The following is a 12,196-nucleotide window of genomic DNA, read 5'->3' on the forward strand; positions in this document are numbered from 1 at the left end:
GGTGGGTGGGGGGCTGCCGGTGACAGGAGGTGGCGATGACGAGGGTGGTGCATTAGTTGGCTGCCAAACCTTCCAGTGCTTGGTGGTGGAGGTCACTGAGGGATGGCATTTCCACGGTGGAGAGAGCGTTGATGTAGCCGGAGTATTCTGCACCGAACATGATTCTGCAGGCCCTTTTCTGTACCTTCTCTAGCAGACGTTGTTGGGTGGAGTTGAGAGAAGACGACCAGGCTGGTGAAACTTACGTTAGTTTGGGGAGAATAAAGGCGTTGTAGATGGTCCTCAGCTCTGGCGTGGGTGTCCCAAGTGACCTATAGAGACGGTACGAGGCTGCCTTGACTGTGTTATTTACATGGGCCTTCCAGTCCAGTTTGTTGTCTTTAGTTACACCCAGGAATTTGGCAGACTGCACCAGCTGGAGAGGATGGGCACCCACTGTGCTTGCACTGGAGTGGTGGCGGTATTGATGTGCATGACTACGGTTTTGGTGTGGTTGGTGGTGACCTTGTTCTCCGTAGTCCATGCCTGTAGCCTGTCCAGGGTGCCTTGTAGCAATGAGTAGTCTGCTGCGGTGTTGTCCACTGAAACCCCCACAGTGCAGTCATCCACGTACCTCCACCTGTGAGGAGTGTCCGATAGAGCGTCGTTGATCAGGATGAGGAAGGACAGTGGTCCCATCTTGGTCCCCTGGGGAACACAGCAGGTGAGGTGTTGGAATGTGGAGACCGAGCCCTGATACCTCACTGCCTGACGACGTCCACTCAAGAAATCAGTGAGCCATGAGACCAGGTTGGTGGGCAGCCCTAGTGCAATGGCCTTGTTGATAACATTGCAGTGATCAACAAGGTCAAAGGCCTTCCTGAAGTCAACAAGGGCACGGCCAGTGATGTCTCACTTTTGTGCAGAAAATCCAGAAAGCTCACTAAGCAGTGTTATGTAGAGGAGGTCCTCATATTGCCAAATTGCTGTGGATCAATTGACTGATAGATTCTAGCAAATGCCCACTCAAAAACAAAGTCCTCACAGAGTATACTGGATATGGGGGTAATGGCAACTGGCCTAAGGTCGTTAGGGGACTGTGGGGTGGTGACCTTGGGGATGGGGGTGACAAATGCGGTTTTCCATTCATTAGGGCATTCGCTTTGTCTGAGGGATGCATTAATAATAGAACAGAGGGGGATGGCAAGTTCGATTGCAAACTCCTTGTATATTTTGATTGGTAGGTCAATTGGGGTCGTGGAGCGTTTGGATTTAAATTTCAGGAGTTTGTTGGCGATTTCAAATGGTTGAACACTGGGAGGGGGGGAGGGGGAAGGTAAGTAAGCCGGGAGGAGAGTGAGGTCAAGACTGGGTAAGGTATGACATATGGTAGCAAAATGGTTATTAATTATCTCAGCTGCCTCCTCACTAGGTAAATGTGAAATGAAAGGTGGGAGACTGACGGTTAAGACCACAGAGATCTTTTACCTTGGAGTACCACTGACAGATGCCGACCTCCTTGAGGCCGTGCACTTTCCTGGGATAATAAGTCTTCTTGGCCGACTTGATTTCCCTGATGACCTGGTTACGTAGACTTTTGCACGGCGGTTGTTGGTGTAGTATGCCTTGTTGCGCTGCTCAGTAAGTCTTTTTATGCGGGGCGTAATCCATGGGACATCATCTTGGCTGGAAAGAAGTGGTGGTAGGCTTTGGTGATAGTGTCCAGGTAATTATCCCACTTGTTCTGCACATCGTCTACCGTGATCACTTCAGTCCAGGGATACCGGGTTATCCATTGTCCGAAACGCCGCATAGCAGAGTCGGGGTTGGGTCGGTACTGTAGGTCCTGGTGGCAACTGGCGGTGGTGAGAAGGTGGGGGTAGGTGACCACAGTAGGGACAGGTGGGGGCTGCGTCCCATGGGAGGCAGCGGCTGGGGGGGAAGGTAGTGGTTACAGATTGCCCACGAGGGGGCTAGTTTATTGGGCACCCCCTTACATCCTGTTACCGAGATCAGTCATGATGAGGTCAAGGGTGGCATTGCCCTGTGTGGGAAAGTCAACTATTTGTGTAAGGTGGAGGTGTTGGGTGATGTCACTGATGTCTAACTCATTGAAGTCACTGCATATCACTAGTTTAGCATATGGAAATCTGGATCTCAGGGAGTCAGCAGTGTCATATTATATGAGTAATCAGTACATTGGCGGTTGGTGCGGGGAGAGGGGAGGGGGTGATAGCAAACACCCAATTTACCTTATTAACCTTGTTTCGAGCAAATACTCATTGTTTACTTGGCTTATTATTCCTACTTATCATTACTCCTAAACCTTTCTCACATTCGGATTTCTCTGCAACATCGTTGTTCATCTGATATCTGGTTTCTCTGTTTACATCTTCTAGAGTCTAGACTAAGTACTTTTCAAATTTTCCACATTGAATTTCATCTGCCATTTTTTCGACCATTCGAAAAATTGGTGTAGATCATCCTGTGAAAATGAGTGTATGAGACACCTTGTCCTTAGTATTCTAGTAGCAAGTTTTGGTCAGTCATTGCAGTGCACATGACCCGTGTGTTGCTAAGCAGCACATGGTAGCCACTTAATACTTCTCATTAAATTTTCTGTACGTGAGATAAATATTTCATTACTTTTTACTAGTACTGTACAGGAAAATACGGGGATGGATATAGGCTAATGTTTTTAATTAATATATACGCACACGTAGCATGTCGTTACTGTTTGTTAATGTATATAAACACGACACCATTAACAACTATTAATTTTCATGAGGTATACAGTATAAAAGGAGACATACAAAACAGACACTGAACGACACATTTTATTATTTTTCGGTCACTCGAAACATTCATAAAAGCACAGGAAAATGGTTTATCAACTTTTCTTCTATATATTCTTACTTCAGAGAAAACTTCGAACAGGTCACAGAGTGAAGTGTAAACTATAGTGTTGGGAGTGAGTGTGTGTTTTCCCCCAGTGGGCCGCCATACTATTTACTACACGAGCAGCCCGCCAGCACAACAGGTGCTTCACCTCGCATTAGTAAACATGTCGCTTTGACGCCACCAGCACCTGAATGTTAACTTCTAGGGATGGGGGAGGGTACAGTAAGTATGATTGGAGACGGGCGTAGTGGTAGATAAAGAGTGAGTTTGTTTGTAAGTTTAATATATTTTACGCTATATGTATGGTAGAACAGAGAGGCAAGGTAGAATATGACGGAAATTTCGCCCAACAGAATTATTATAATAATAATAATAATATTAATAATAATAATAATTAACGGTTTATTGAAAGAGCATAGCAGCCAGAAGGCTGAAAATATACAGTTACAGAATTGGGGAATGGGTTTCGATTTACAAATAATCTACAAGTAACATAAGTGATACAAATAAGATATATAATAACTAGGTGGGGAGCTCAAACTACAGGGGATTTCAACATAGTGACAGTGCAAAAATTAGGATTTACTGGGAGTGAATACACTGGTTTATTACAAGTTATTTATAATTTTTACAATGGTTGGGACTGACCTGTTCTTATAGCGATCAGTTCGTGCTCGTATGGGCTGGCTGCGGTTGTGGTGTCGAACAGCAAGTCTTGGGCTAGGGATCTCAGGTGGTAGTAGGAGCCGGTGTCGAGGATGGTACAGAAGCTTCTTACCAAATTTGGAGATGAGGTCGTGGTGATGGTCAGTGAGAGTCGAAAGGGTCAGTGTGTTGAGCGCTTCTTGATATGTGGAGTAGGAAGGGGAGAGAATAATCTTGCATGCCCTCTTTTGTACCTATTATAGGTGTTTACATTGTGTGGCATTTGGGGAGGAAGACCGGGTAGGGGAGGCATAGGTGAGCTTGGGAAGTATGAATGTTGAGTAAACACTGAGGAGCTCGGGTGCAGGAACTCCGAGGGACTTGAGTCGGCGGAGGAGGTGGAGACGGAAACTGGAGGATTTGACAACTTCACTGACGTGTGGTTTCCAATTTAGTTTGTTGTCTATGGTGACGCCGAGGAGCTTAGTGGAATCTACAACCTGGAGTGTGTTGGGACCTAAAGTAATGGAAGGAGGTGGGACAATGTCGGAGGAGAGGTTGATGTGCATAACCATGGTCTTGGTATGGTTGATGGTGACGTGGTTGTTGGTGGCCCAGTTTTGGAGACTGCTCAATAAATCCTGAAGGGCGGTATAGTCGGGAGCAGAATTGTTGACGATGGTCCCAATGGTGGAGTCGTCGACATATTTCCAGCGAGCAGGGGTTTCTCTTAGGGCATCATTGATAAGCATAAGGAAGCAGAGTGGTCCCATCTTGGTGCCTTGGGGGACGCCACAGGTGAGTGACAGAAAGGTGGAGACAGCCCCTCGGAAGCGTACAGCTTGGCGTCGGTCACTGAAGAAGTCTGTACGCCATGGTATAAGACTTCTTCGAAACCCGAGGTCAATAGCTTTGTTGATAAGTTAGTCAGGTCGCTGTAAGGATACACGGGTCAAAATATTTCTTTTCTCTCGCTATTTGACCATATTCTGAAGCCTCGCTGGACGTACCCTGGGATCGAACTCGGGCCACGTCGGTGGGAAGGTGAGTTAGGTGAACCATTGTGGTGGTGTTAACACAGTGAGTCAGGTGAACCATTGTTGTGGTGTAGACACAGTGAGTCAGGTGAACCATTGTTGTGGTGTTGACACAGTGAGTCAGGTGAACCATTGCGGTGGTGTTAACACAGTGAGTCAGGTGAACCATTGTGGTGGTGTTGACACAGTGAGTCAGGTGAACCATTGTGGTGGTGTTAACACAGTGAGTCAGGTGAACCATTGTGGTGGTGTTGACACAGTGAGTCAGGTGAACCATTGTTGTGGTGTTGACACAGTGAGTCAGGTGAACCATTGTGGTGGTGTTGACACAGTGAGTCAGGTAAACCATTGTTGTGGTGTTGACACAGTGAGTCAGGTGAACCATTGTCTGGTGGTGGTGTTGACGCAGTGAGCCGTGAACCATTGTGGTGGTGAGTCAGGTGAACCATTGTGGTGGACACAGTGAGTCAGGTGAACCTTTGTGGTGGTGTTGACACAGTGAGTCAGGTGAACCATTGTCTGGCTCGCCATTGTGGTGGTGTTGACGCAGTGAGCCAAGTGAACCATTGTGGTGGTGAGTCAGGTGAACCATTGTGGTGGTGTTGACACAGTGAGTCAGGTGAACCTTTGTGGTGGTGTTGACACAGTGAGTCAGGTGAACCATTGTCTGGCTCACCATTGTGGTGGTGTTGACGCAGTGAGCCAAGTGAACCATTGTGGTGGTGAGTCAGGTGAACCATTGTGGTGGTGTTGTTGACGCATGATTGAATCAGCTGATCACTCTTCCAGTGCTGCCATCGAGTGGTCTGTAGTTTATGCTTTTATAGTTGACATATTATTGCCTTTGTTGTAAATTGGGGTTAGTCATCATCCTCCCTGCTTATAAAGAAGGTCATTTAAAGTTATGATTGCTTTCTTGCCTCGTTGTGGTGACGATAAGCCAAATGGAGGGTGTTGGCTATCTTACTAGTGATACGACAGGGACATGTTACGAGATAACCTCATTCCTACGTGTGTGTGTGTGTGTGAGGAAGGCAGTTGTGGAGGTTTATGGTGAGTAAAGGTAAATTGTAGTGGTGATGTATCGTGGTGGAGGTGACGGTAGTGGTGGTGTGTGGAGGTTGTGGTGGCTGTGCTTGGGAGGTAGAGAAGGAGAGGTTGTGTGTGAGTGTGGGTGTCGAGGAAGGCAATGTGAGTGTAGTGAGGGAGGGAAGGAGGCGGAGATGGTGGTGGTGGGTGGAGGAGGACAGAGGCGCGGCTGTCGTTGCTACTCACTAGTGCGACGCCAGTAATCATTGTGTATTGTGCCACTGACGCGATCGGTCACTGCCACACACAAACACTCTCATCCATCCATTGACACCCCGTTATCGTTGACTCCTCTCTGGTGGATGTTATTACAGACTATTGGGCGATGCGTATGTACTGTGTATATATAACCCACGTGTGAGAGTGCCATCAGTCACCAGCAAGTTGTCTGTGATCACGTTACTTAGGTCAGAATCATACTTGTGTCAGGATCAGAGTGGATCCAGAAATTAACTTACAGATCCAGCAGGCAGAGTCATTACCTTGTGGTGACAATATCGAGAAAAAAAAGGTGGTGTCTTAACCCAGAAGTGAACAGAAGTGTACTTAGAAACTGCTGAACCTCCTCGTGTACACTCAAGGGGAGAGGCTGTCTCTTATATATTGGTTGGCGACCCATGTGTGTCAGGGTAAAAACTGTGTCGGATAATAAGTGGTGGGATTGTGTGTGTAAGGAAGAGTGAGTGATTCATGAGTTGTCTTGTCGTGATGATGGTGGTGAAGCTGGTGGTGGTGATGATGGTGGTGAAGCTGGTGGTGGTGATGATGGTGGTGAAGCTGGTGGTGGTGATGGTGGTGAAGCTGGTGGTGGTGATGATGGTGGTGAAGCTGGTGGTGGTGATGATGGTGGTGAAGCTGGTGGTGGTGAAGCTGGTGGTGGTGATGATGGTGGTGGTGGTGATGATGGTGGTGAAGCTGGTGGTGGTGATGATGTGACTGGCAGTGGTGTTGGTGGAAGAAGAGTGTATTGTAGGGGTGGTGTGTTGAACATTGTAAACCTGCGATTCTACCCACCCTAGGTCACTTACCCATCCTAGGTCACTTACCCACCCTAGGTCACTTACCCATCCTAGGTCACTTACCCATCCTAGGTCACTTACCCATCCTAGGTCAATTACCCAGCCTAGGTTACTATTCACCCCGGGTCATCGTGGACCTGGGTGTGTAGGTCATCACATGGTGTGGCCCTGGGTGTGTCGGACATCACATGGTGTGGCCCTTGGTGTGTAGGCCATCACATGGTGCGTCCCTGGGTGTGTAGGTCATCACATGGTGTGGCCCTGGGTGTGTAGGTCATCACATGGTGTGGCCCTGGGTGTGTAGGTCATCACATGGTATGGCCCTGGGTGTGTAAGTCATCACATGTTATGGCCTTGGGTGTGTAGGTTATCACATGGTGTCGCCCTGGGTGTGTAGGTCATCACATGGTGTGGCTCTGGGTGTGTAGGCCATCAGATGGTGTGGCCTTGGGTGTGTAGGCCATCACATGGTGTGGCCCTGGTGGGAGGAGACGCCGACACGCTCACCACTTATAAATGAGTTCAAGACGTGACCCGCCGCTTCTTGAACACCCATCACCGTGCCAGGCTGTATGGTGATAATGACCTTGGTGACGTTGTGGTGATCGTGATGTGATGGTGTGGTTGTGGTGATGTGATGCTCATGTGGTGACGTGGTGATGTTTTGGTGATGGTGTTATTGTGGTTATGTTGACGTGGTGATAGTGACGTTGTGGTGATCGTGATGTTTTAATGATGGTGATATTGTGGTGATGGTGACGTTTTTGTGGTGATGATGATATTCATATTGTGGTGATAGTGACACACTGTTATGATGGTGGTGGTACTACCGTGTTGTTGTTTTCTGTTGTTGTTGAGATAATAAAGTTCATGGTTGTAGATCTCAATAGTCTGTGAGAGGACATAATTCTGTATATACCAACAATTACTGCCTTGAGATGTTGACCCATGATAAATATTTGTCCTAACAGCAAACAACAAGAAAAGTTTACGAGTGTTTTACGTAAACATTTAGAAAAATTTGTTGATAAGAATTCCGCCAACATTGCAAGTAAAGTTAAACACAAATTCTGTCGCAAAACTACTGTAAACAGAAGTGATGACAAGTGTGAACAGAATCTAAGACAGGAGTTGAAAACCAAATATGCTTAAGTTTGATAATTATGTGTTGAGGCATGGAAACTCGCGCCAGTTCTGCGTCAGGTGAGATGCCTGGCTCCCCTGGCCTGTTGTGTGACCCCCCACGGGAGGTGTGTACGACAGAGGGGAAGGTTCGTCTCCCTACCACCACCACCGACGAATCTTTCTACACTAGAAGACTAGGTCGTGGCAGCACCAGGTATACTTCATTCACCATATACTGTACACATCATGGCATTATGTACTACTACACACTCTTATCTTACACCCACACTTTCCTCTACCCTCATGTCACAAGCTGCACTGTATTTAATGTTAACACGCATGACACAAGACCTCTCTTATCATACACCCACCTTTTTTCTCTACGCTATTGTCACCAGGTACACCACATCTGTACATCCGTCTCATGTATGACAATGTGATCCTGGTACTGTCTCAGGGTGAACACGGCTCCAAGATTCTCGCGTTCCTTTCACTCCTTCATTATTTTCTGCAGTAACTTGTACATGAAATAGTTTGAGCGATTCAGTGTGGGCGTCGCTACATTGATTAGATTAGTCATATATTCCTCTTAAACGTCTGGGTTCACTTTATTTAGGTAAGTTATGGGGAAGAAGTTAAGAGACCTTGGTGAAGGTAGACAAGGTGATTGATTAGTTTTAAGGGGACGAGGCCAGGTGTCGAGGTTTGAGTTATATCTGTGTGCCCTTGATTATCAGGTTATATTTCTATCTCATTTTATTAACCATTTGAAAGTTAAGGTTAATATTCGTTTAGTGGCTGCAGCAAGAGTTAAAATAGGTTTGGTTAGGTTAGGGTTAATATTCGTTTAATGGCTGCAGCAAGAGTTCGGTTAGGTTAAGTTAGGTTTCAACAGTGATTTGGAAGTTGAAATTATGAGAATAATTTTTTTTTTATTTAGGTGTGTTTTATTAAAATCTGACCTTAATTGCTTGTGCAAAATTAAGGTCAAATTTGCGTAAACCACACCTAGGTACACACACACACACACACACACACAAAACTATTCTCATAAATAAAATGGGACACAGCCATTCAACGAATATTTACCGGTTAAAATAGTATTGCAGTACAGTATGTGTTTATGTGGGTGAGGGAGGCTGGGGTCACTTTACCTGTGATTAATGAAAGGCATCACCGTCGACCATGGTCCTGGCCTCGGGTGTGTGTTGTCGCTGCACTCTCCACGACCTTGGAGATAACATTATTCTCCCCCGCCTCCATTGTCTTAACAGTACACAGGTTCTCTACGGCCTGCGCTGTGGATTTTAACTTGAAGAGTTTTCCGAGTTGGAATGATTGAAGTACTGTACGGTCTTAGTGAGTTAAGTGCTGAGTGAGGCAGGGCTGACGTGGTTGAACAACTCTTCGAAAGTACAGTCGTACCTAGAGTGCAGGAGGGAAACATTGTGTTGATAACTCTTGCCATACGTGATAGTACAAGATAAGAAGCGTACCAAGAAGAGTGGAACCACCCACGCCGCGCCCTGTGGAGTGTACCTCAGTGCTCCTACTGCAAGGTCTACCTCAACTGTCACACGTAGGTAGAAATAGTTGAACAAAGAAGATATTCTTGAAGTTAACAGGAGATACATCACCACGCAAGGATCTATGTGTGTGCTCGAAAGCATTTGATAAAGATACACTTGTCGGATTGTCAGTTGACGGTGTTATCACAGAAAGGTGGGAGTGTTGGTTATGGACGTGATTGTGTCCCCAGGGTGGCGTAGTGTCCGCTGACTGGCACTGCATCTATCATTGCGTGTGGCGGCCCTGGGCAATCATCCACAGGCTAACTCACTGAGCAGATGTTGTGCCCGCCCCTAACAGATTCCCCCTCATCAACCACTCCCACGTTCCCTCAGACTCTGCCACACCGCTTCCCCGATCACCAAGACTGTACTACCCCCCCTTTCCATTCCCATATGGATGGTGTTGTTTGGTGGGGGGAGTGGCACGAGACGTGGTGACCACTGTGAGGGCCGCCGAGGCACGGGGTAGTGCTGAGGACACTGATTAGTACAAGGACGTATTGCTGGTCACGCCGCCGCCCCGCCCCCATCACCTCACTCCCAGAATGTTAGACAGTTTACTAAAGAACACACGTACAAGTCCAAATATAGGAAAGTAAATTAGATGCATAATATAAGAATTTAATTCCCTTGAGGCGATATTTTCATGAAGGTGGTGCTTGAACTTAGATGTGAATAGATATGCACTTTGAAAATACTTTAAGTCATATATGCAACATATGTGATTCCCCCTTCGCACCGCCGCCCAGTGTGCGTCCACTGACACTAGTGCTCAACACACCAGACTAGATGGTTTAATCCCACTTGTATTAGCTTACGCCCATATTCCCCGACACCCACTTCCTGCCACCTACCCGACCTCCCTTCTTGTTGCCACCCAAACCCTCCCCATTAGCACCATTAATACCCTTCACCAAAGTAATATATCATGTAGATCCACAAGGGAAACGTGGACAAGATAACTCAATAAAACCACACAGGAAAAGGGAAACAATGGAGCACCTTAGCTTTCGTCTTTATTCAAGACATCTTCCGAGGCTACTGAATTTACAGGGACTGAGAGAGGCTATATACAATGAATGACCTTACTTAACATCAGGTTAGATCAATAACGTGGGATCCACTAATCCACACACCGCCTCCATCGCACAGGAAAGAAGAGATTAAAAAAAAATGAGCGCCGTAACAAGTATTAAGTTTGTATACATATGATTGTCATCCACAGAACACGAATAACACTTAAAATAGCACTTCATTGCACATACCTTTGTCTTAATGTTTTTGGTTGGTCCTATGCTTCAGTAATTATATCCCTTTCTCACATTGCCATTATCGCCACCTTTGCTATAACACCCAGAAACTACTCCTGTACATTGGCGCCACACCATTTATTTTTCACTAAGAACTATCGACTCTTTTATTTTTTTATCTTCGAGTATTAAGACTTGGCCTTTAATATCCAGATCCACTTGCTGGTTAATAATCCATACTGAATCGGATGGACCATTGATAATATCCATGTCTCTGGAACTTTGCAGGACATCTTAGTGTGCCCAATACTTGTCCAGGCATATTTGAACATTCTACTTTTTTGTATGAGTTACTGTCCCTTTATTATTATTATTATTATTATTATTATTATTATTATTATTATTATTATTATTATTATTATTATTATTATTATTATTATTATTATTATTATTATTATTATTATTATTATTATTATTATTATTGTAATGCATTTCATGAAGTTTCGGTACCCCCACTTATTTCACCTAACCCAACCCTCCATTCAACAGTAAGGTGTTTAATCATCAGACGAAATAAGTGGTAGTCCCTTATCTTCATAAGATCCTTTACACCTTCTATTACACTTTCTGGTTATTGGATGAGGTTTTGAACCAACATGTTTATTCTGATGTACTGTACTGTAGTGTTTCTTTATATGAACAAGTATACTGTACTGTATGTTCGTCTTAATTTTAATTATCAGATATGTGAAGATTTGTATGATACAATATTTAGACAATAAATACTGTATGTATATACTGTACAGTATTGTTAATGAATTTACTGTACAGGGTATAAAAAGTTTTTAAACAGAATTTATAACTTGATATTTTGGTGTATGCTTAATATGATTTTTTATGTCTAGTTGACTGCACAATACATTACAGTAGTACTGTATATAAATATCACTATAGTATTAGGCACAAAGACAGTACAGTACTGAGATGATTTTTAAGTTTAATGTATTTCAGATATTTTAAAGTTTATAGAATACATTTTGTTCATTATTAGTGATGTCTTTACTTGATTTTTTCCCCTCTTGATCAAGAAGCATTACAAGTAAGATGTACTGCAATGAATACTAAGTGAAATATAAGTGCATGAATATTCATATTCATATTGTATTTCAGAATTAAAACAAACGGCTCACTACCCAGGGACAAGCGTGTGCCCAACTCTCCCCCGCCATTGTCAGCCACACCCACATCAGCCACCACACCCACTACAGTGACTTCACCCATCACCAGTCCCACCTTCAGGGTACCAACCACCTCTGAGGATGAACTCAATGCTATATTCAGTTTTGATCAGCCAGATCTAACAAGTCCAGTCCAGCGTACTACTTCACTCACAAGGTTGGTGCAGGTGCAGGATGTGTCATGCTGGCAGGAGCAATGGGAGGAAGAGAGTAAATGATACAGGAGATGGGAAGGATTATCAAGTGATGAACTAGATAGTGCGATTGTTGACAGTATAGAAGAGACAATGTGTTAGGGTGAGTTTCTTCATAGCACAGGAAGCATTGCTTTTGTGGTGGAAT

At 45.0% G+C, this 12,196-nt stretch overlaps 1 protein-coding gene across 1 annotated transcript in view; it reads left to right on the forward strand.

Annotated features, from left to right (window-relative positions):
• LOC121870411 (pleckstrin homology-like domain family B member 1) overlaps positions 1–12,196 on the forward strand; it is a gene marked incomplete in the record, with an annotated part of 288,548 nt that overhangs the window by 154,641 nt on the left and 121,711 nt on the right. The window contains 1 exon segment of the mRNA XM_042372249.1: positions 11,787–12,011. Within this exon segment, the coding sequence (XP_042228183.1) occupies positions 11,787–12,011 (225 nt within the window).

Source organism: Homarus americanus, unplaced genomic scaffold, assembly GCF_018991925.1.
Source record: "Homarus americanus isolate GMGI-L3 unplaced genomic scaffold, GMGI_Hamer_2.0 scaffold40856, whole genome shotgun sequence".
NCBI lineage: Eukaryota > Metazoa > Arthropoda > Malacostraca > Decapoda > Nephropidae > Homarus > Homarus americanus.